General features: G+C 35.4%; 1 protein-coding gene across 1 annotated transcript; it reads right to left on the bottom strand.

Moving 5' to 3' along the window:
• Positions 1 to 281: 281 nt before the first annotated feature.
• Positions 282 to 13,150, bottom strand: ica1 (islet cell autoantigen 1). The gene is made up of 13 exons (XM_032555861.1): positions 12,866 to 13,150; positions 11,353 to 11,382; positions 11,109 to 11,280; positions 9,984 to 10,056; positions 9,048 to 9,171; positions 8,139 to 8,337; positions 6,978 to 7,103; positions 6,804 to 6,902; positions 6,647 to 6,726; positions 6,248 to 6,294; positions 4,772 to 4,975; positions 4,077 to 4,151; positions 282 to 3,212 (listed from the first exon to the last, which is right to left on the bottom strand). The coding sequence occupies exons 2-13, from the start codon at positions 11,367 to 11,369 to the stop codon at positions 3,091 to 3,093; spliced, it is 1,338 nt and encodes a 445-aa protein (XP_032411752.1). The 5' UTR covers positions 11,370 to 11,382; positions 12,866 to 13,150; the 3' UTR covers positions 282 to 3,090.
• Between the last annotated feature and the right edge of the window lie 6,438 nt (positions 13,151 to 19,588).

The raw sequence follows: 19,588 nt of genomic DNA, 5'->3' as shown, positions 1-19,588 counted from the left end.
ACGTCTGATGTTACTGCTGAGTTCTCAGCACGTTTCAGAGATATTAAAGCATAAACGTTGCAGTTCATATGCTGATGACACCCTGTTGAGATTTATCTAAATAATGACCGATTCCTCAAAAATAAAATCTGTTCTGCAACTTCAAAATCTTCGACCGTATCCATTCAGTGTGCCGAACGTTTAAAGAAGTAGTTGCCGTTGTTGGCGATGATGAATTGATTCTTCTGTGTTTTACATGTTTTTGTGTAGATCTTGTTTTTTTCAATAAAGGAAACAGAAAAGCCTTTTTGAATTGATATGTCTTCTCTTTTTAAAGGGCATTGAGACACACATGGACAAACATCAGCATTCGGTAACATCTCACATGTAGAGGCTGAGGTAAAGTTAAGGCTCTTCATAAAGTCGATATGATGATGGAAAATTAAAACAACGTGTAGCTTCAAGAGTCACAACGAGTCTCATCTGTAAATATCTTAAGGCTGGTGTGTCAAACTTGAGGCTCGGGGGGCAAATCCGGCCCGCCGTAGATTTTTATGTGGGCCTCTTGACAAACGAATTTTACAGATTTTAATTTAAAAACCGCTTTGATTTGATTGACATAATATTTGAGCACTAAACTTATCCTAAAGTTTCTATCAGTCCCTGCAGTTTTTTGCGATTTAACAATTTACACAAATCAACAGATCCCCGCATTTTTTCATGGTAATGCATAATTATTAGTTTAATGCTAATTTTGTGCGAAAATGTTCAGAAACATTTAAGTGCATAGCTGTGTTTCCATTTACTTTATAACTGCGCAAACTGACATTTTGGTAATATTTTCTTAATGGATACAAGCAAATTTTGGAAAATCCTGCTTTTTTTTAATACGTTTTTGAGCTTTAGGATGAGGTGGGGTTTTTTTTGCAAAACTGCAATGGAAACAATTTTTCACATCATAAGTCGCATGATTAAAAACAGGATGTTACCACTGGTGGAAACCATGAAGAAGACGACAGGAAGTAGTTGGAGAACCGTGGCGGTGCATGTTTTTTAACGCCTTATCGCGTAAACAAACTTATTTCTGTGTGATTTCAATTGCATTTCTTATATAATGAAAATTACAAATTGTGCCGATTACAAAGATTTGCCAACATTTGTAATTGCAACTCCCACCTGCAGGTGGCAGTATTTCTTCTACTACACTGCTGCCTCAGCTTTAAGTCACATTTACCATCATACAGAAGCTCAAATATCACAAAATCCACGAAATTATTTCTAAATTAACATCACAAAATCTGTGATTACAAAAAAAACTCACAAAAACAATATCAAAATCCTGAAGGGACTGATCAGTGTGAATATTTTAACAGTTTTATTCTGCCACAACCGGCTCTTGAAATCATTCACTGTTTTGATACGGCCCACAATGAGAATGAGTTTGACACGGCAGTCTTAAGACATTCCTCTTCATATATATCTTGTTGATGCAGCATTTTCATCAACGTTAGTAAATAGTGTCTTATTCTGTTTTATTGGCTCAAAAAATAAAATTAAAACTGAATATTGCCCCAAAGGAGCAGCCCTGGAAAATACATACATGTCTAAAGACTTTGGAGAAAGAAATAAAGCAGTGATGACCAACAGTATAACTAGCGACAGCATGCAGTAATGAGTTTATGTAACTACTGAGGGAATCTCTTCAAATAAAGCAAACAGTTTAAACACCAACTGGATGTCTTATAAAAACTCACAGTGCAAAACCATTAAGTTGTGTTGATTGAAAGCTTGAACTGAGTGGAAGAAACGTCTGCTTTCTACGACTCTTAAGAGATTCTTAAATTCAAGTTTACAAAACAAAAATTTAAGCTGAAAAATAACAGATGTGCATTTTGCATCTGATAGCAACATGAGTCGCTGTTTTGATTAATAAAATCCCTTGTGAAACTTAAATTATCTGAATATTTTTTAAATTAAATTAAACACTTTCTAAATATTTCATCAGGTTTAAATCTAGATTAAAATCTCCAAACAATTGCTAAAGTTAAACTTTTGTAATAATGGTTATAAAGAATCAAAATACCAACTTTTTGTGACCAGTTTCTAACTTTTACAGCTGTAAAATACAGCAGAGTTTGGATGAAAGCTGGATTTTCTCACTTCTTTTTGCTAAAATTTTCAGTAGGTGAGTCTTTTTTAAAATTATTTTTATTTTTTACATTTTTCCACCTTTAGATGACAATATTCCCTAATCAAATCAACACTTTTATTTGTTGAAAGTTATACAAATTAAAACACAAATTAATGTTTAAAAGTTGCACTATATAATTTCAAAATTTTAATTAGATTACTGAAACATTGACTGTTTAATTGAAGAATAACTGCAGAATTTCATCTATAGTTAAGAGTTATGACAACAGCAACTGAGGGTTAATTTTTAGGGGGAATATTCCTCAAGACAATCCCTGTGTTTCCATTACAAATGTGTGCAAAACTTTTTATATTTTGCTAATATAAAAACACAATTTTGCAATTTCTATTAAATAAGAAATGCAATTAAATCACGTGTGAATAAGTTTGTTCACACAATAAGTCATTTAAACAAATGCTCTGCCATCTTCCTCATATTGCTTCCTTTCTTCTTTGTGGTTTCTACCAGTAGTAACATCCAATTGTTGATTATTTGACTTGTGTATAATGCAAAAAACAATATTTCAAATTTAGTTTTGAACAATAAACCAATTCCAAACCACCCAACGTCAAAACTTTTTATCAAAAAACTATTTTTTTTCTAAATTGGCCTGTGTCAATTAAGAGAATTTATTTTCAAAATGTTAAATTACACAATTATATAGTTAATGGAAACGCAGCTATTACGGCAACAAATTTGGTACATTACGTTTTGTTATAATTTAATGTGATTGATTTTATATATGGTAACTTGTTCTGACTTGATTGTTGTGTGTTAGTTTCTTTTGGCGTTGGGAAGAAGTTTAAAAATCCAGTCTTCCAGCCTCTGACCAGTGATTATCATCATACTGGAAACAGTTTGCAGCTGAAACCAAAACAAATGGATGTAGTTTTTAAATGTGTCACGTTGCTCAGGAAGAACTATGCAGTGTGAAGCTCGTTTTCTCTGCTGGCTGCTCCGATTGCATCTGGGTTGGAGAGAGGGTCCAGGTCAGCGAACAGGTCGAACCACGCTGACAGATCTTTGGATGGCCCGCTTGTTTCTACACAGCAGGAAGACAAAGCATGAGTCATAAAATGAAAATCTAAACTTGCTTTGTTTCTCAAAGTATCGAAATTCAGTGCTACTACGGGTGCAAGTTATCGGTTAATGAGTTAATCTAAAGTTGATTATTAGTCATTTTCTTAAAATTCTGAGTTTTCGTTTGTAACACGAGAACCGACCGTTTTTCCATAACATGAAGGGCTACATTTTTCATAATATTGATGCATTTTTAAAAAATCCTTAAATTTTTAACATTATTTTATGTCCGCTGAAGTAAATACTGACTCAATAAACAGAAAATTGTGGTCTTAAACTTACTTGTATAACATAACAAAACCTATTAGGTTGCTGAATAAAAAAATAAAAAGATGAAAAGAATAAAATATGAAACACTTAATTTCCCATTCAGAAGTACCGTCGGTCGTTGCTCTTGAAGGAAAACTAAACCTTTCGCTCCATGAAGCGCTTTAACTCGCAGCAGCCTAAAAAATCAACCGTACTTATTGCCGCCATGTTTTTCTTCCTCGTTGTATAATTCTCCGTCATGAAGCTCGACTGAATGAGCGACATTGAGACAATAACTGAAGGAACTTGTTGAGTGTTTATATTTCAAAATATAAAGTGGATTTTACATTCCATAACGAACTCTGGACCGTTTCTCTTAACCGTTCTGTTACGGCACCGCCGCCATCTTAAATTTCTGTATCAACCGCGCCGCTTAAGGATGACCAGCAGCGCTCTCTGTTGGATGGCGGCCAAACTACAACGCTAAAAGACGTTCTAATCGGACGCTATTAGTTAATCAATTAGAACAAATTAGAATCAAATAAACCATTAATCCACTTGCATCCATTAGTCCTACCTTTCACCGCTGGCTTTACGGGGTTCTGTCCAGATCCAGGTGATAAGTCTGGCTGTGGGACGATCCCGGTCCAGTCTGATTCACAAATAAAATAAGACAATGCAAAGAGAAATCATTCCACACATCTGATAAATGTCTGAAAAGTTTCCTTATCAGCTCTTAAATGTTGTTTTAGGCACGTTTATGTTTCCAGGAAATAGATTATGTAGGAATATTTCATTAAGAAATGTGAATGTTGCTTGTTTTGTTTGCATTTATTAATTTGGCACTAATTATCCAGAGGAGAGACGGGCAATATTACAACAAGGTTACTAAGAAAGAAAAAAAAAAGTGCCATAATAAGCTTGTGTAAGTATAAAGTCAAAGAATAAAGACATAATATAAATTCTAGTCTCATTATGTCAACTTTACTCTCGTAATATTATGACTATTCTCATATGTTACAACTTTGTTCTCGTAATTTAGTTTTATTTTCCATTTCTTAGTATAGGCCCAAATACAGGTGCATTAGCTTTGACGTATTTTATTAGGATCTTTTTGTAAGACAGACTTCCACAAAGTATATAACTGGAAACCAATCACTTTTACAAAGTGATTGGTTTCCAGTCTCTGCATGCTTGCCTTTTAATCACACCACAAGTTTTAAGTTTGAAGGAAAACAAACTGCACAATCAGAGGTTTGGTTGTTTTCTGACCTGAGGCAGAAGACTTGTTCAAGCTTTGGTCCAAAAGCTGTGACGGCAAAAAGAACGAGTGTTCCTGCTGCTGGGTGTCGGGCGGCCCGGCGCTCGCCTCCGTCTCTCCAGACCCTTTGGTCCATTCCTGGGAAAAATCGTCCACAAACAAACCGCCCAGGATTTCATTGAGCAGAGCCAGACTGTCCTCCTCACCATCCAACTCTGAGAAAGGACAAAGCAATCTTTTTAATCTTATCAGCTTAATTACTAGTTCAGAGATGGGTAGTAACTAGTTACAGTTACTTTGGGCAAAAATATACTAATAGGAGTATTACACTTTACTTTTACTGAAGTAGCTTTATTTTTAAGTTACTCTTTCTGGAGTAAAATATCTGGATACTCTACCAATAAATAAAGAACAAGCTATTGTTCAAAAAATTAACCAGGCAAAATAATGGACCAACGGGTTTGTTTCTATTGAACATATAATTGAGCAATTTGATATTTCAGAAATAAATTTGATTAATAGAAACATGCTAATTAATTTTTTGATAAAAAGGTGGTTTTTATTTTAGTCGTATAGAAATTTATTTATTTTGCAAAACTGCAGTGGAAACAAATTTTTTTGTATCACACGAGTCACATGATCAAAAATCGGATGTCACCACTGGCACAACCCAGCAGAAGACAGGAAGTTTTTAACGGTACGATATGTTTTTTAAAGACTTATCGCATGAACAAACATATTCACGTGTGATTTTAATTGTGTTTCTAAAACACAAAAAAAATAGCTAACATTTGTAATGGAAACACAGCTACAGACGCTCAGTTTTTATTAATGTTTCATAGGTTTTATATTGAAAGAAAATGGTTTGGGAAAATATTTTTATCAGATATTTTCATTCCGATCTTTAAAATACAAACATTTCTCACATAACTTTATATTTTGGTCCATTTTGATGATGTAATTTTTAAATATTATATTGTTTACTTGATTAGCCTTTTTACCAAATACTTTTTTGCTGGATGGCTGAATTGTTTTCATTTGAGTAAAAGCATGCTGAAATAGTGCTATTCTTAAGTATAAGCAGCTTTCCCCTGCTGTAGTTAATAATTTCATTTTTTCTTTTTACAGTATATAAAATATACTAGCAAGGTTAATAGTTTACTTTATTTGTAAAGCATAAAAATGACATTCTGATGACAAAAACACCCACGTTTGCTGTCAAAATGTAATACATTCTGCTTTCTGAACCACATATCGTTGATACAAATGCAATTATTATGTTATTGCATTATTATATGTGTTTACACTAATAATCAGAGCATTGAAGAGTTAAGTTTCTCACCATTTTATGCTAATTTATTACTGATACTCCATCAACTCTTATTATTAAGGCAACGTCTATAAAGTAGAAGCATATATTAGTAATTGGTGATGCAACAACATAAAAAAAAAAAAATTAAAAAGCAGGGGTGGTGAACATATTTTACCTTCTCTCAAATTTTCACTTTTTTCTTCATGTCCTAATGAGATTAGTCTGTAAAATTAAGAAGCAGAATATCAGAGTAATTTGCACATACAAAGGAAGAGCTTTGGTATCTATTTACACACATTTGTTGACAACATCAATAAAGAAGCATAAAAATAATAGAACAATTTTATCTTCAATCTGCACATCAGTAAAGTGTCACATTTATAGTTGCTCCGGTCAAACAGGAAGTGATTAATAAATTCCTAGAAATTCAGTTCATTTACATTCATTTAAAGAAACTTTTAGATGTACTAATATTGGTGCCACATCTGAATATGTAAAAACAGTTTTTGTTAGCATGTTTTCCCTTTTCTCCCCTGAAGTGTGATCAAAAGTAAAAACTAAATGGAAAACTTGCTGGTCATTAGTTGTCTCATTTCTTCTCTCCTCTGTTTCCCTTTCCGATGTTTTCTTCTCCATCGTTTTGTCCATGGAATCCTGTAAACAATAACCCAACTCATCATGTTCTTTATTTTTTGCCTGTAATTCTTTTCCTCATGGAGAAACGCTCTGACCTTCACTGTGGAAACCTCATTATGCTGGCAGCCCTTAAAGCTCTCGTGTATGGCCGCCATGGTGTGAGACGTTTTCCCCCAGAAATGCAAAAGAGTCGTCTGAAACACAGATAATTTCTGTTTAATTCAATTTCCCATTGGTTTTCTGATTAGAGCTCAATAGAGGAGATGAACCTGGTATGTGGTCAGAATGTGTGAGAGGAGGTTGCAGCGGCTCGCCCCCAGCAGGTCAACCTTCTGGCAGACGTCGTTCTTTAACTTGTCGAAGCTGCTTTTAGTCGTCCGAACCTGAGCCTGAACCTAAGATTTAATTAAAAAGGAGAAATAAACAAGTTGAACTGGGCAAAGTGCTGACTGGTTGTGGTTTTTGGGTGAGTTCTGCCCTCTAGTGGCGCATGAAAACAGAATCTGAAACTTGTTTCTTTACAAGATGAGTTGAAAACATCTGATAGAGGACGTGAGAGATGCAGTTTTGTTCAGCTCATCTACTGTATGCAAAGTTTTCAGTTTTGGGAGTCAATTCTACGATAGCGCATTAGGGCCATTGTTGGTAGAAAAGAAGAGGAGTAAATTTCCACCAAATAAAACTCAGAAATTTTTGGATTAATATCAGAAATTTTCTAGAAAAAAAAAAACAAGGAAAGTCAAAAATGTGCTTAAAAAACTTACATTTTGAGATTATTCTCAAAAATTTAATTAGAAAAGCATTTCTACGTTTCAAAAGACAGAATCTCAGAAATTTTCATGTTTCTTTTCATTATAATTTCTGAGATTAATCAAAAATGGCAAAGTTTTTTTTAGCAAATTTTAAACTTTTTAAGCTCATAAACTCCTAAGTTCTTTTCTAGAAAATTTCTGATACTCATCTCAAGATTTGTACAATGGCTGCTGGAAAAGACAAATTTTTTTAAGAAACCACTTGCTGCATTCTTGTTGACTGTGCAGGAGGCTCTACTAATGCTTTTCAGTATTGTATGGTTGTACAATTGTGCATCTGTTTGCAGCGATTTTCACGTGTGATTGTAAACACTGAGTTGTGGGCGTGGCCAACAACTGGTTATTTAGATTTAAAGTGACAATAGACCCTAAATTAATATAGACAGAACTGACCAGACTAAAATCTCTTATGCAAAAAATGTAATGATCATGTTCTGTAAGGCCCATAGACCAATCGTAAAAGCAGCCAAAGACTCAAAGAAAGCCTGGATATCCATTGGTCACACCACTCCACAATCCTTTAGATATTGCTAATTACTGTGAACTAGTTGATATTTAGGATATTTAGTGGTGAACTCCCATCTGTTGTTTCCGTAGACCTTTCTGTGGAGGACAAACCTTGCGAAATTTCTCCATCTGTTTGTGCGTGTCTGGATCGAGCTCCTGAGAGACGTCCTTCATCCAAAGCAAAGCTCCGCGGTACTCGGTCCGGGACTGCTCCATCCGATTCACCGTCAGCCACGTGTCAGAGATGGCCCGGTAACGGAAAGTCTCGATCTCCTGGTACAGACGGCACAGAGGTTTCCTCAGAGCCAGCCTAGAGGAAGAAAAAGAGCTGTCCTCAAAATCAAGCCTCCAAAGGTCTATAAACCAAGAAGTATGTTTATTTTACAATATCATGAATGTTATGACACTGATTGGCTTTTTGAGGTCTATTAGAGGAATTTTAACATGTTAGGCCCCTGATAATTTAGCATATTACTTTAAAAATCATTCTAATGTGGATACAAGCATAAAAAATTGCATGCTTACTCTCAGGTTTTTCCCATTAGCCACTTGAAGTTCAGGATGACGGCCATTTCTCAAGATGGCCACCATTTTTGAGCCTATTAAACCAATTATTGCCAAAAAATGTTACCCACTGCCATATGTTTTGGACTTTGTTCCTTTTTGTACAAATTTAAAGTGATAATACAAAGCAAAATCAGACACCTAAACTAAAACTGAGGACTCGCCGTTTGCAGGTCTCACACCAGTTGTCAATTGATTGGTTGACAAGCAATCACCAATAATCTAATTGGTGATTTTACTGCAAAAATAAATACATTTTACATGACAATTGTGGTGGTCATCTTGAACATTTTTTTTTATTTTTCAGTGGCTAACTTTTTTTTTGGCCCTTGTGAACATCTGCGCCATGTTAGGCTCTTTTATCTTTGAAAGATTTTGTGGAAATTTTATATCCCTAAATCTAATGATCCAGGAAGGGATTTATGTGGGTATACTGTCAGAATATGAGATGGCTACCTCTGCTGGGAGGAGAAGCAGAGAGCTTTCCCTGTCGCCTGCATGATCTTCCCAGCCCGGCTTTTATCCTGCGACCCCTGGAAGCGAAGGAAACGACCCAGCTCGTTTTCCTCCTGAGAGAGGACTGAGAAGTAAAGATGAAAAATGTTGTTTTAGGAAAATAAAATACTGATTCCCAGTCTTTGCTATTAAACCAGCCACTAAAACTTTAAAAAGCCAACATATAAAGAGTTTTGAAGGGGAACAAAAGTAATCCAGATGACCAAATTTAATACAAACTAAATGTTTAAAAGTAGGCATTAGTCAACAGAGTTGTAACTACTTATATTTACTTTCAGGAGTATTTTTATTATGCTTTACTTTTTACCTTTACTTCACTAATTTTACTATGAAGTATTGCTACTTCTGAGTAAACTTTCTGGTACTTTACTCACTGTGAGTAACTTCACTAAATGAAGAACAAACATGTTTTAACCAATCATTCACCAAACACAGACAAACATCTGCAGTTTTTGTTTCATAAGTTTCATAAGTTCTTTACTGAAAGAAACTGATTTGAAAAAAAAAAATACATATTGCCATATTTTATTATTTTGTCATTTAGATAAGTGATTTTAACTTTGGTTCTTAAAATACTAGCATTTTCACATAACTTTATATTCTTGTATGTCTGACATAATTTTTAAATATTAAATTATTGATGTTTTGATCAGTTACTCAGTACTTGGTGAAAAGATACTTGAGTAGCCTTTTTACCAAATTACTTGAGGTAATTTTTTGAAAATGCTACTTACTTTCACTAGAGTAAAAAATGTATTGAAGTATTGCTATTCTTTTTGTTGCTGTTGCTCACTTACTGGTATTTTGAACAGTAATATACCCCGGTTGACTGGCTCAGTTTCATCAATCTGATATTTTTGAGTTTTCTGGACTTACAACAGATCCTCCTCTGGTACTGCTCAATGACCTTTAGCAGCTCCATGCATGTTCTCTGGATGGAGTGGAAGACCTGCCGATGAGATTTAAAAAACATGAACATTTTTACATACAGAACTAAATAGTAATAGTAACTAAATAGTAATTTCTGTGAAAGTATGATTGATGCTTCAGCACTGTTTAATACTTTAGTTCAGTAGTTTATTAGGTGGATATCTGGAACAAAGTGATCATTATAAACCAGGAAAGACTAAAGTGTTTTTCCACAAACAAGAGATGTGATATTAGTAATGAAACTAAATAGTAATTAAATACATAGTTCCAACCAGAAGTGGTCAGCACCATCTTGGTAGACAAGTGACTCAAGTGTTTTTTACTCTTACTTGAGTAATTTCTTTGGCGGCTACTTGAGTAAAAGTAGAAGTAGTGCTACTATTACTTGAGTAAAATTTTCAGATACTTTACCCACGTGTGCACACGTTTGTTGTTGTTGTTTAATTATTATTATTATTATTAGAAAACAAAGAACAACAAGTGTACAAAGAACAGTATACAATAAAATATTAGTAACATCAGCAGGAGTTATAACATAGTGTAATGAAGTTAGATAAAACACTGAGTGGTTTAATTGCCTTACACTTTTTTTGAAAGACATAGTAACTAAAAGTAGTTAAATAGTCACAAAGCAAGGGATTTTTCTACTGAATTTACACTTGTGAATGAAAAACTTGGCTAAACATACAATCAGTGGACCTAGCTGTATAAACGTAGGCTACATGCCAGCCTTAGCTTATAGCAGCTAAAAGCTACATTAGCTAAGCTAATTTTGCTAGTTCGGCAGTGAGTACTACAGTAAATGTCATTCATATTTATCTTAGTATTACAAAGAGGTGGATAGAGTGCTCAATTAATGTAATCGAGTAATAGTTGTATTTATATTGTTTATTAGTAAGATAAGAACGAGGCGAGCTAGTTTTAAGATTGCGGCTAGTTCACTGTTGTCATAGCAACTGCCAAGACTGCTACGGTGACCTCCAAGATGTTGTCAGGGGCAAAGTTACCGGAAGTGTGACGTCACGTGATAACTAAAAGTTTAAAGCTCTGAGAAAAAAGCTGTTGACTCGCCTCCAGCTTGGCGTCCAGGTCCGCGTCTGACGCCACCACGTGTTCATCCTCTTTCTTCCCGGTGACTTTGATCAGCGTCTGCTTGGTTTTCCAGAACTTCTTCTGGAACTTGTTCACCACCGATGAGTCTCGGTTCTGGATGAAGCGGTCCAGGTATTCTCCAGAGGAGCCGCTACGAAGAGAGGAGGACTGGATCAGTGCCACAGCTGGTGTTACAACCCATTAAATACTGAGGTGTACTCACAAATGTTTGCCCTCCATTTTTTAAGAAGACCTGGGGAAGAAATGAAAGTATGAAGATACACTGGGACCATTGTAGAAAAAAAAAGACTAAATTTTCACCCAAAAATTCAGATTAATCTCAGAAATTTTCCAGAAACAAATGAAAATTTCTGAGCTTGAAAAGTTGAACATTCGCTAGAAAAAATTTAGAAAGTTTGAGACTTTTTTAGAAAAAATAAGGAAATTTCTGAGAATGAAGAGGTGAAAATCTGCTAGAAAAAAATTCAAATGAATCTAAAAATTTCCGACTTTTGAAATTCAAAATTATCCAAGTTTTTGCTAGAAAATTACTGATATTTATCTGAAAAATTCCTTGTTTTTTTTTCTTGCATATTTTTGACGTATATTTAAAATTTAAACTTAATTTACGTTTATAGAGGTAAATTTATTAGCTTTTTGGACCTTTCACAATGACCCTCAATAACATTAAAAAGAACGAGCTATTGTTTATAAACTTAAATAAGAAACTCAGATTTTTAAAACAGATTTTCAGTTTTTTTCTATAAGCATTACATTTCTACATAGAATGACACTAAATGTCCCAGTACTTTTAGTGCAGACCTGCTTCTTATCAGGTTGGATTTTTTAAAATATTTTTTACATCTTCTTTTTGCTAAATTGTGTATCTTTATTTTAATTCCTAAAAATAGAAATAAAATGGTGGTTACAAATTACAACAAATTTTCTAAGTAGATATTTTCAAAATGTCGGAAGATATTTGTTTTTTTAAACACCTTTTATTTGGCTAGCCTGACAATAAAATAACTCTTTAGATTGGAAACGGTGCAGATATAGACTACGTATAGTAGATATAGACTATATATTTGCATTATTTAAATGCATTTAGATAAATACATTTAAATATTAATATAAGATATTAACTACTCAATACCCATCAATCTATTTTTCTATTATTTGGAAAAATAATAGAAAAGTGAGATGGAGGGAGTTTTGTGATTCTCATTCAAGCCATTAGGATCTCTGCTTTGGATTTTATTTTATTTATACTCGTTACATATTTAAAAATACTCTGAACAAAAAAGACTAGATCAGATCTGTGTAATATATTTAAGTAAAGGGAAGCTTTTCTGTAAATATATATATTATTACACTACCATAAATGTTTAGATTTTGGTTTAAAAATGGCGCCCCCTTCCTGCAGTTCGGGCTTCCCTGCTGCGCGAGGAGCGTCATCTGCAGCTCGCGCGTCACGACTCCTGTTAATGAGATGGGTTTCACCAAACCGTCCTTTGTTAAGCCTCAGTACCGAACAGAGTCACCTTTAAAAACTACATTTATTTGTTTCTTTATCATTAGTGATCGTAAAATGTCTTAATTGGGAATATTTTTAAATAAAATAAACAGACTCATTATGCGGAAGCCCAGCGGCGCTTCTGTGTCTCTGAATTATCCATGAGCATCACGTCGAAACGAGTTGCGATCAGAGACAAAGTAACAACATGAACCTCACTTACCTGAGCGAAAAAGGCAGCATGCAGAAACAGCAGCGTCGCATCTCTTCTATCGATGCATAAATAGCAGCAGCAGCAGCAGCAGCGATGCCGGGATTTCAGGCCCGGGTTTATTCTGTGAATTTGTACACACAACTGCTCATTGTCCGTCTGCACGAAACAAGCTGACGTCAATCAGAGCGCACTCCCCTCCTCTTCATAGAGCAGACACAAACATCCCCGCATCCTGCATCCACTCTGCACACCGCAGCGCACAATTCAGGAGTGTTTGTCTGGCGCAAACATGGCAACATGCCCCATTGAGCGGATTTATGTAGATGGTTGTGCACTATTAGCGGAGGAAAACGGATAATAGATGGTCTCCAGACTAAATAACTATTTGAAAAAAAAAAATAAAATACACTGCATTATACTTCATGCTTACATGAAAATGAATTTAGATTCTTATTAACAGTTAATTAATACGTTTTAGCTTCAAATTAAATAATAAATTATATTATATTTTACATGTTTTTCCCCCGGTTTCCCTCTGTACTTTTATGCAAGTAATTAAGTCCAACACCTGCACAAAGCTTCAATGAAAATTTGCGTGTTTTTACTTAACAGTAGTTTTGAAATTGACTGAAGAAATCAGAAAATGTGCAAAATATTAACAAAAGTGGGAAATGGGGAGAAAACTACAAAATGAATCAAAAAATGGGAGAGAAATATTTCAAGATTTCAGTACTTACTTTTAAAAATTCATTTCTTTTTACAATTTGTATTCTCATTTCAGTTGTACACCCACCTCCATACATCCAGAGAATACCTGCTGTCTAATTTAACTGCATTAATTAAGACTACATCTGCGCATGCGCTTCTTTCCCCACGACACTTTGATCCTCTCAAAAGATGGAAAAACAACGGGTGGGAGTTTTTAAAGGTTTATATTCTCTGTTTTAATGATAGACATGCATTTTAAAATAAAATACATGTTAAAATGTTTTAATCTGAATTGGATCGGGCCAAGTTAACTGTATCGCCAGAACAAATTGAACCGAGGACAAGTGATTAAATAAAACTTAATGCTAATAAAGTTCAGCTGATTTTAGTCATTAAGTGCATTAAGAATAATATTTTGCGCTAAATAACTCTACTGGACAATTTACTGAGCTCTAGTGCGCATGTTTTATTTTACAAAATCAAACTGCTTTATAGAAACACTACTCTGTATTCACGCTTCTTTCAAAGGTGTGTAGAAATATTGAATTTTTTTAAGTTATGGTGTGTAGGACAGGTCCATACCTTGTGGTTTTATTAGACAAATGAAATAGCTTTATTTTATAGCTCTTATTTATTCCACAGTGTATCTTTTCTGTATTTCTCTTACAATTCTCATCTGCTCTGAGTTTCTTGTCTGCAAAGAGAAGCTGGTTACCTCTCTGAAGGTAAAGCACAGTTTTAAAAATTCTAGTTTTTACATATAAAGGGTTTCCACAGTTTATTGTATGATCACATTAAGGCTGTTTTACCCATTTTAAAAATATATTTTTTACACATTTTCTGTCACTTCTACAGTTCTGTCTACAAGAAAGACGTTTTGTTGTTTGGAAAAAGCGCCTCTCCATTACTGATGTTAATGTAATGTGTTACATCTTAGCATGCTAACAGAATCAATAGCCTGTCTATAGTTAGCCCAGTTAATATTGGGCTAATTGTAGTCTATTATATAGGGACAGGAGGCCCAAGCCTCCATGGGGCCCTAAGCAAAATGTGGTTTTGGGGCCCTCTAGTTCTGCTAACATTGTGGACTGGCTGCAATCAGCAGCCTGATCATTAGATAATTCACACACCTGCTATAAACGTATTGCATCTCTAGCAGTACTGTTTACATTATATACATGTATAATATAGGACAGCGGTCCCCAACCTTTTTAGTCGCACGGACCGGTCAGCCCTTCGCAATTTTTCTGCGGGGGGGGCTGACTAATAAACAGGTCAGCCCTTAGTTTTTGGATTAATCAATTAGTAATTTGACAGCAAAAGGTATTTTTGTTTTCTCTTTGGTTGTAGTAAAGTTTTTTCTATGTTGACAGTATAAAAATATGTGATGAAAGAAAATGTGGCCATCATGAACACCCAAACCCAAACATTTCTCCAGAATCCGTCCTTAGTGACAGTGGCGTCTCACTAAAGGGTACTGTGAAACATTAGCCTCTATAATTATCTCCATACATTTTCCAGCGTGGTTCAGCTGAAAGCTTCTGTCTGATCTACAGATAATGTTGTAATGTCCCAGAGTGGGCAAAGGAATCAATCCAGTCATTTGAAATCAAATAAATGCTTGTATAAGTAAAGTGAAAGGAGCAATCAGTATATGGCCATTGATTTATTTTTTCCTCTAGAAAAGTAGAATAATAGCACTATGATGTATGGAAACAAAATGAATCAAGCTTTTAAACTAGATTTTACTTCTTACCACAACTCTGCATTTACAGTTTAAACGTCTACTCTTACAAAAATAATAGGTTTTCATGTATCGCTTTTATAAGCTTTGCTACCCATGGAATATTTTTAGAAATATGATTTAAAACATATTTAAATCCAGAAAAAATAATAGAGAGGGGAAAAATAACCACTTTTATAAATTCAGAGTGGGGTGAACAAGTGTGACAAACAAACCAAAGTTTTCATTGCCACCACCAGGACCAGACTTAAAAAATGCTCAGAGTGGCAGTAGCCCAGGGCTCAGAGTTTTTGGGGGCAGCCCAACCAAAAAAAATCTGGTGTGCATTGTTGATGTTTACCAACCATTTTTAAGCTTTACTTCATATTATAATGCTTTCAAAATCATACCTTGATTTTTGCCTTAATTCTTTCATTCATGATTGAGAAATCCTTAAATCTCCATGGCAACCATTCAGCTGTTCAAAACGCCTGGTTGGATCTAGCTCAGCCTTCGTGGCGCAGTTCCTCTTCTGAGCTGCAGTTTCCAAACCTCTGAGCTTTCTCCTCACAGAGCAGTCATTCTCTACGACTCCCCCACTCTGCTCCTTCAGACTAGCCAGCAGCAATCAGCAAACACCTGGTTGAACTGAGGATCTGCTGAGGTCATTATAGGAGCCACTAGTAAAAATGTTGTTAGAAGGTTGATAGAGTGCTGTTGTGATGACTTCCTAAAAGCGTAGTTTCAGAAAAATCCAGAGTTTTTAAAGTGACAGAGGCCCAATTTCAATGCGTATAATTACAAAGTGTAATTTCTTTTAAGTGATATTTGACATATATAGCGTTTTTATAACAACTGAAGGTTACCTAGTTACTTGATTGTGCCATTATATATCACAATGTGCCTGGAAAACATAATGCTTCCCCTTTAAAATATTGTATTTTTATCAATTTAAACACAATAATATATGTAATATTTGAAAATTATCGTAGTTTTGGGACCAATGTAGAGTCATCTGCCAGATGTTTTAAACCAACAATCCTTTAGTTTGTGCCTGTAAATGTGCAACACTACTTAATAATGTTCTGCAATTTGCATAAATTATAGGGAACCAAAACCGGCTCCAGCCCAGGGCCCTTATTCTCCTGAATGCAGCCCTGGCCACCACACATAATGTGGACGATGGTTAGGGAAGTAAAGAAATATCCTAAACTCAGAAAAAAACATATTGTGAACCTAAATGTGTGAGCGTTGCAAAACACAAAATTCACACATTTTATGACTGGAAGATATAAAATGTAAGAAGGTAACAAAGGTTGTAAAATTCACTAGAAAATCAGTAGCAGCAAATTATCCATTAAAAAATCTCACTAGATTTTCTTTTTCACGCCTCAATCAGACCTCAACCGAGGTGCAGTTCTGTTTCTGACCAAAAGATGGCAGTGTAGCACAAAGGAAGTGGAAAAACACCTTTAATAGTCCTCTCTCTGGTGTTTGGGGCCCCAAGCTTTCATCTGTTGGCTTCAATTTATTTCATCACAGTATACTGCAGCTGATCTAATGGCATGTACATTTTGTTGTCACCTAAAGGGGAATTTCTTGTCAAGCTCCCAAATTGATGTACCTGTTTGTAGCCTTGGACAGTATTTGTGCTGCAGAGTCTTGAGGAGTGTGTGAGCAGCATACAGCTCTCTGAGCAGTTACCGTGAGGTACATTTAAACAGCAGGTTATGGATTTATAGTTGGAAAGTGAGCTCTGTGTAAAGCTTTGCAGACTTAATTTGATTATCACTGAGGTAATGTTGAACCCTTTGATCCTTCAGCCGCCGAAGGTCACGTCATGTACAATGCAGCTTGTTTTCATCCGCTGCGCTCTCAGAAAACACGTCGTTGTTGGAGTGTTTTGCATCTTTAACTTCAAAATATCTCCTGATTTGCTGCAGGAAGTTTTTCGACACAGCTCCCAACCGTGACTTGCGATATCATCTAAAGGTCTTTGATACAAACAGGAAGATACAGTGGCTATAACGAAAAGCGAATGTAATCTCTCTAAATGCCTGTGTCCTTGAACCTATCTGATCTTCCTTGTCCACTTCCAATCTTAAGTTCAGGTCCTACATTGTATTAAAGCAATTTGAGTTCACTTGAATAAGGCAGGAACCAATCAGGGTATTAAATTAAGTGATGCTTTTTGAGGGGATCTAATTTAATCAAGACAGAGTCAGGGAAATTCCTTTCAGATATTGATCAGGGACATACGTCACTATTGATTTTCTCTGACATTTTCTAACTCAGAGATTCTGCTGTTTCACTCGTGAGATTTTATATACAGAATGAGGCGTGTTTTTATTATTCCACCTCATAAGCCATAGGCTACTTATGAAAAATTCACATTTTGCATGTTTTTGTACCTCCATTTTCATCTCTATTGCTTCTAAAAACAGACCAGACACTTTAAAAAACACCTGGCCATTTTTTGGCAATAAGTTAATGTTTTTTGGTGTCTAGAAAATGAGCCATTTCAAAAACCTCTGGGATTTAACGTCATAAATCAGCAAGCCCCTTGACTAATAACCCCAGTGTGACCCACTGGGGTTATTAGAGGGTTATTAGCTGCCTGTTTGGACTGCTGGTTTTACCGCTATATAAACTGTACAATGACTGCTGGAAAGTAGAATTGGGTAGTAACTAGTTACAATTACTTGAGAAATCTTTTTGGGAAAAATTTAGTTTTAAGAATAATTCTACAATTCTAAATGTTTTTTACTTTCGCTTGAGTAATTTTATTATAAAGTATCGCTACTTTTGTGAAAAATTTCTGGATACTCTACCCACTGGGAGTAACTTCAAGCAAGCTTGAATTATTTTAACTAAAAAAAAAATCACCAAATACAGACACACCTGCAGATTCTCACAAATTCTTAAGTCTTATATTGAAAAAACTGATTTGGGAAAAATGTGTCTTGAATGATTTTGTTGTTTTTTAGATTTTTAATTCTGATCAATTACTTTAATTTTGGTCCTTAAAATACCATAGTTTCCACATAACTGCATATTTAGGTCAGTCTGTTAACTATTGAATATTAAACGATTGATGTTTTGATTTTACTACTTAGTATTTGAGTAGACATTTTACCTTTTTACCACATACTTTTTTACTCTTGAATTATTTCTTCGAAGGCTACTTTTTACTTTTGCTTGATTAAAAATATGTTGAAGTAGTGCTACTTTTAGTTGAGTACAACTATGGGTACTCTACCCAACTCTGTGGAAAAGACAACTGTTTTGTTGTTCATTTACAAATCAAAAAACACTTGCTGTATTCTTGTTAGTTGCGCAGGAGGCTCTACTTCTGCTTTTCAAAGCTGTACAGTTGTATAATTGTGCATTTGTTTCCAGCCATAAACGGTGAGGATTTAAAGGAAAAGACACCCTAAGACAGATGGAGGAGCTCAAAGTGGGCAGAGAGTCTCATGACATAAGTCTGATTTTGTACAAATAATGTAATAAACGTGTTCTGTGTAGAGAACAAAACTATCTTAACCCGTAAAGCATAATGGGTCACCGTTAACTTCAGGAACCCTGAAACATTTTTCTGGGACCCATTTACATGAGTGGCACCCTGCTCTTCCTGGGGTGCCTGGCATGACCCCAAAAATTTCTCAATTGACTTTTTCCATCCGCAGTTACGTGTAGTGATGAGGAACCGTGACATTTACATTTGCACCACTCCAAAGCGATCTGCAGCTCCGCAGCAGTTTTCAACGCAGACTTTAGGCTTAAAACAGGTCACAGGATCAAAAGTGTCTCTCGCCCCGAGGAGCCACCGAGTCGATCCTTTCCATTTCTGCATCAAATGGGTTTTTTTCCTCCCTCTCTTGCTCTTTTTTTTCTATCTCTTTCTAACTCGGTGGAACACATTTAGATCCTGAGTAGAACTCCTCGGTGCCCACTCATCACTCTGCGTGCTGTTTGAAGATTACTACGCTCAGAGACATCCGCACTGGGCATCCAGGCAGCTTAGAGGCCAAAATCCATAATCCCTTACCCTTCATGGGAATTCTCCATGCACTTCAACATGCTGAAATACAGCCCCGCCGCAGCAGGCACTCATGGCCGAGGAGCTTCTGGACCCCGAGGCTGAGATAGATGGATGACATGTCTCAATGAATGTGGAGGAAGTTTAAAAAAAACCAAGTCAGATACTGATAATAGTCTCTTCCCAGAAACTAAATTGGAAAGCGGGGAGTTCTTGCTTGGAAGGTGTTTTATTTCTAATGTTTGTATGCACACTACATCTC

This window comes from Xiphophorus hellerii, chromosome 3 (genome assembly GCF_003331165.1).
Source record: "Xiphophorus hellerii strain 12219 chromosome 3, Xiphophorus_hellerii-4.1, whole genome shotgun sequence".
Lineage (NCBI taxonomy): Eukaryota > Metazoa > Chordata > Actinopteri > Cyprinodontiformes > Poeciliidae > Xiphophorus > Xiphophorus hellerii.
The sequence above is the reverse complement of the archived record's forward strand: the minus strand, read 5'-3'. Positions and strand labels throughout refer to the sequence as shown.

Excerpts from the sequence above, each read along its gene's own strand:
- ica1 (XM_032555861.1), bottom strand. Across the intron at positions 7,104-8,138 it reads AGATGGAGAAATTTCGCAAG|GTTCAGGCTCAGGTTCGGAC; the intron begins GTTTGTCCTCCA and ends ATTAAATCTTAG. Across the intron at positions 6,903-6,977 it reads ACATTCTGACCACATACCAG|ACGACTCTTTTGCATTTCTG; the intron begins GTTCATCTCCTC and ends TCTGTGTTTCAG.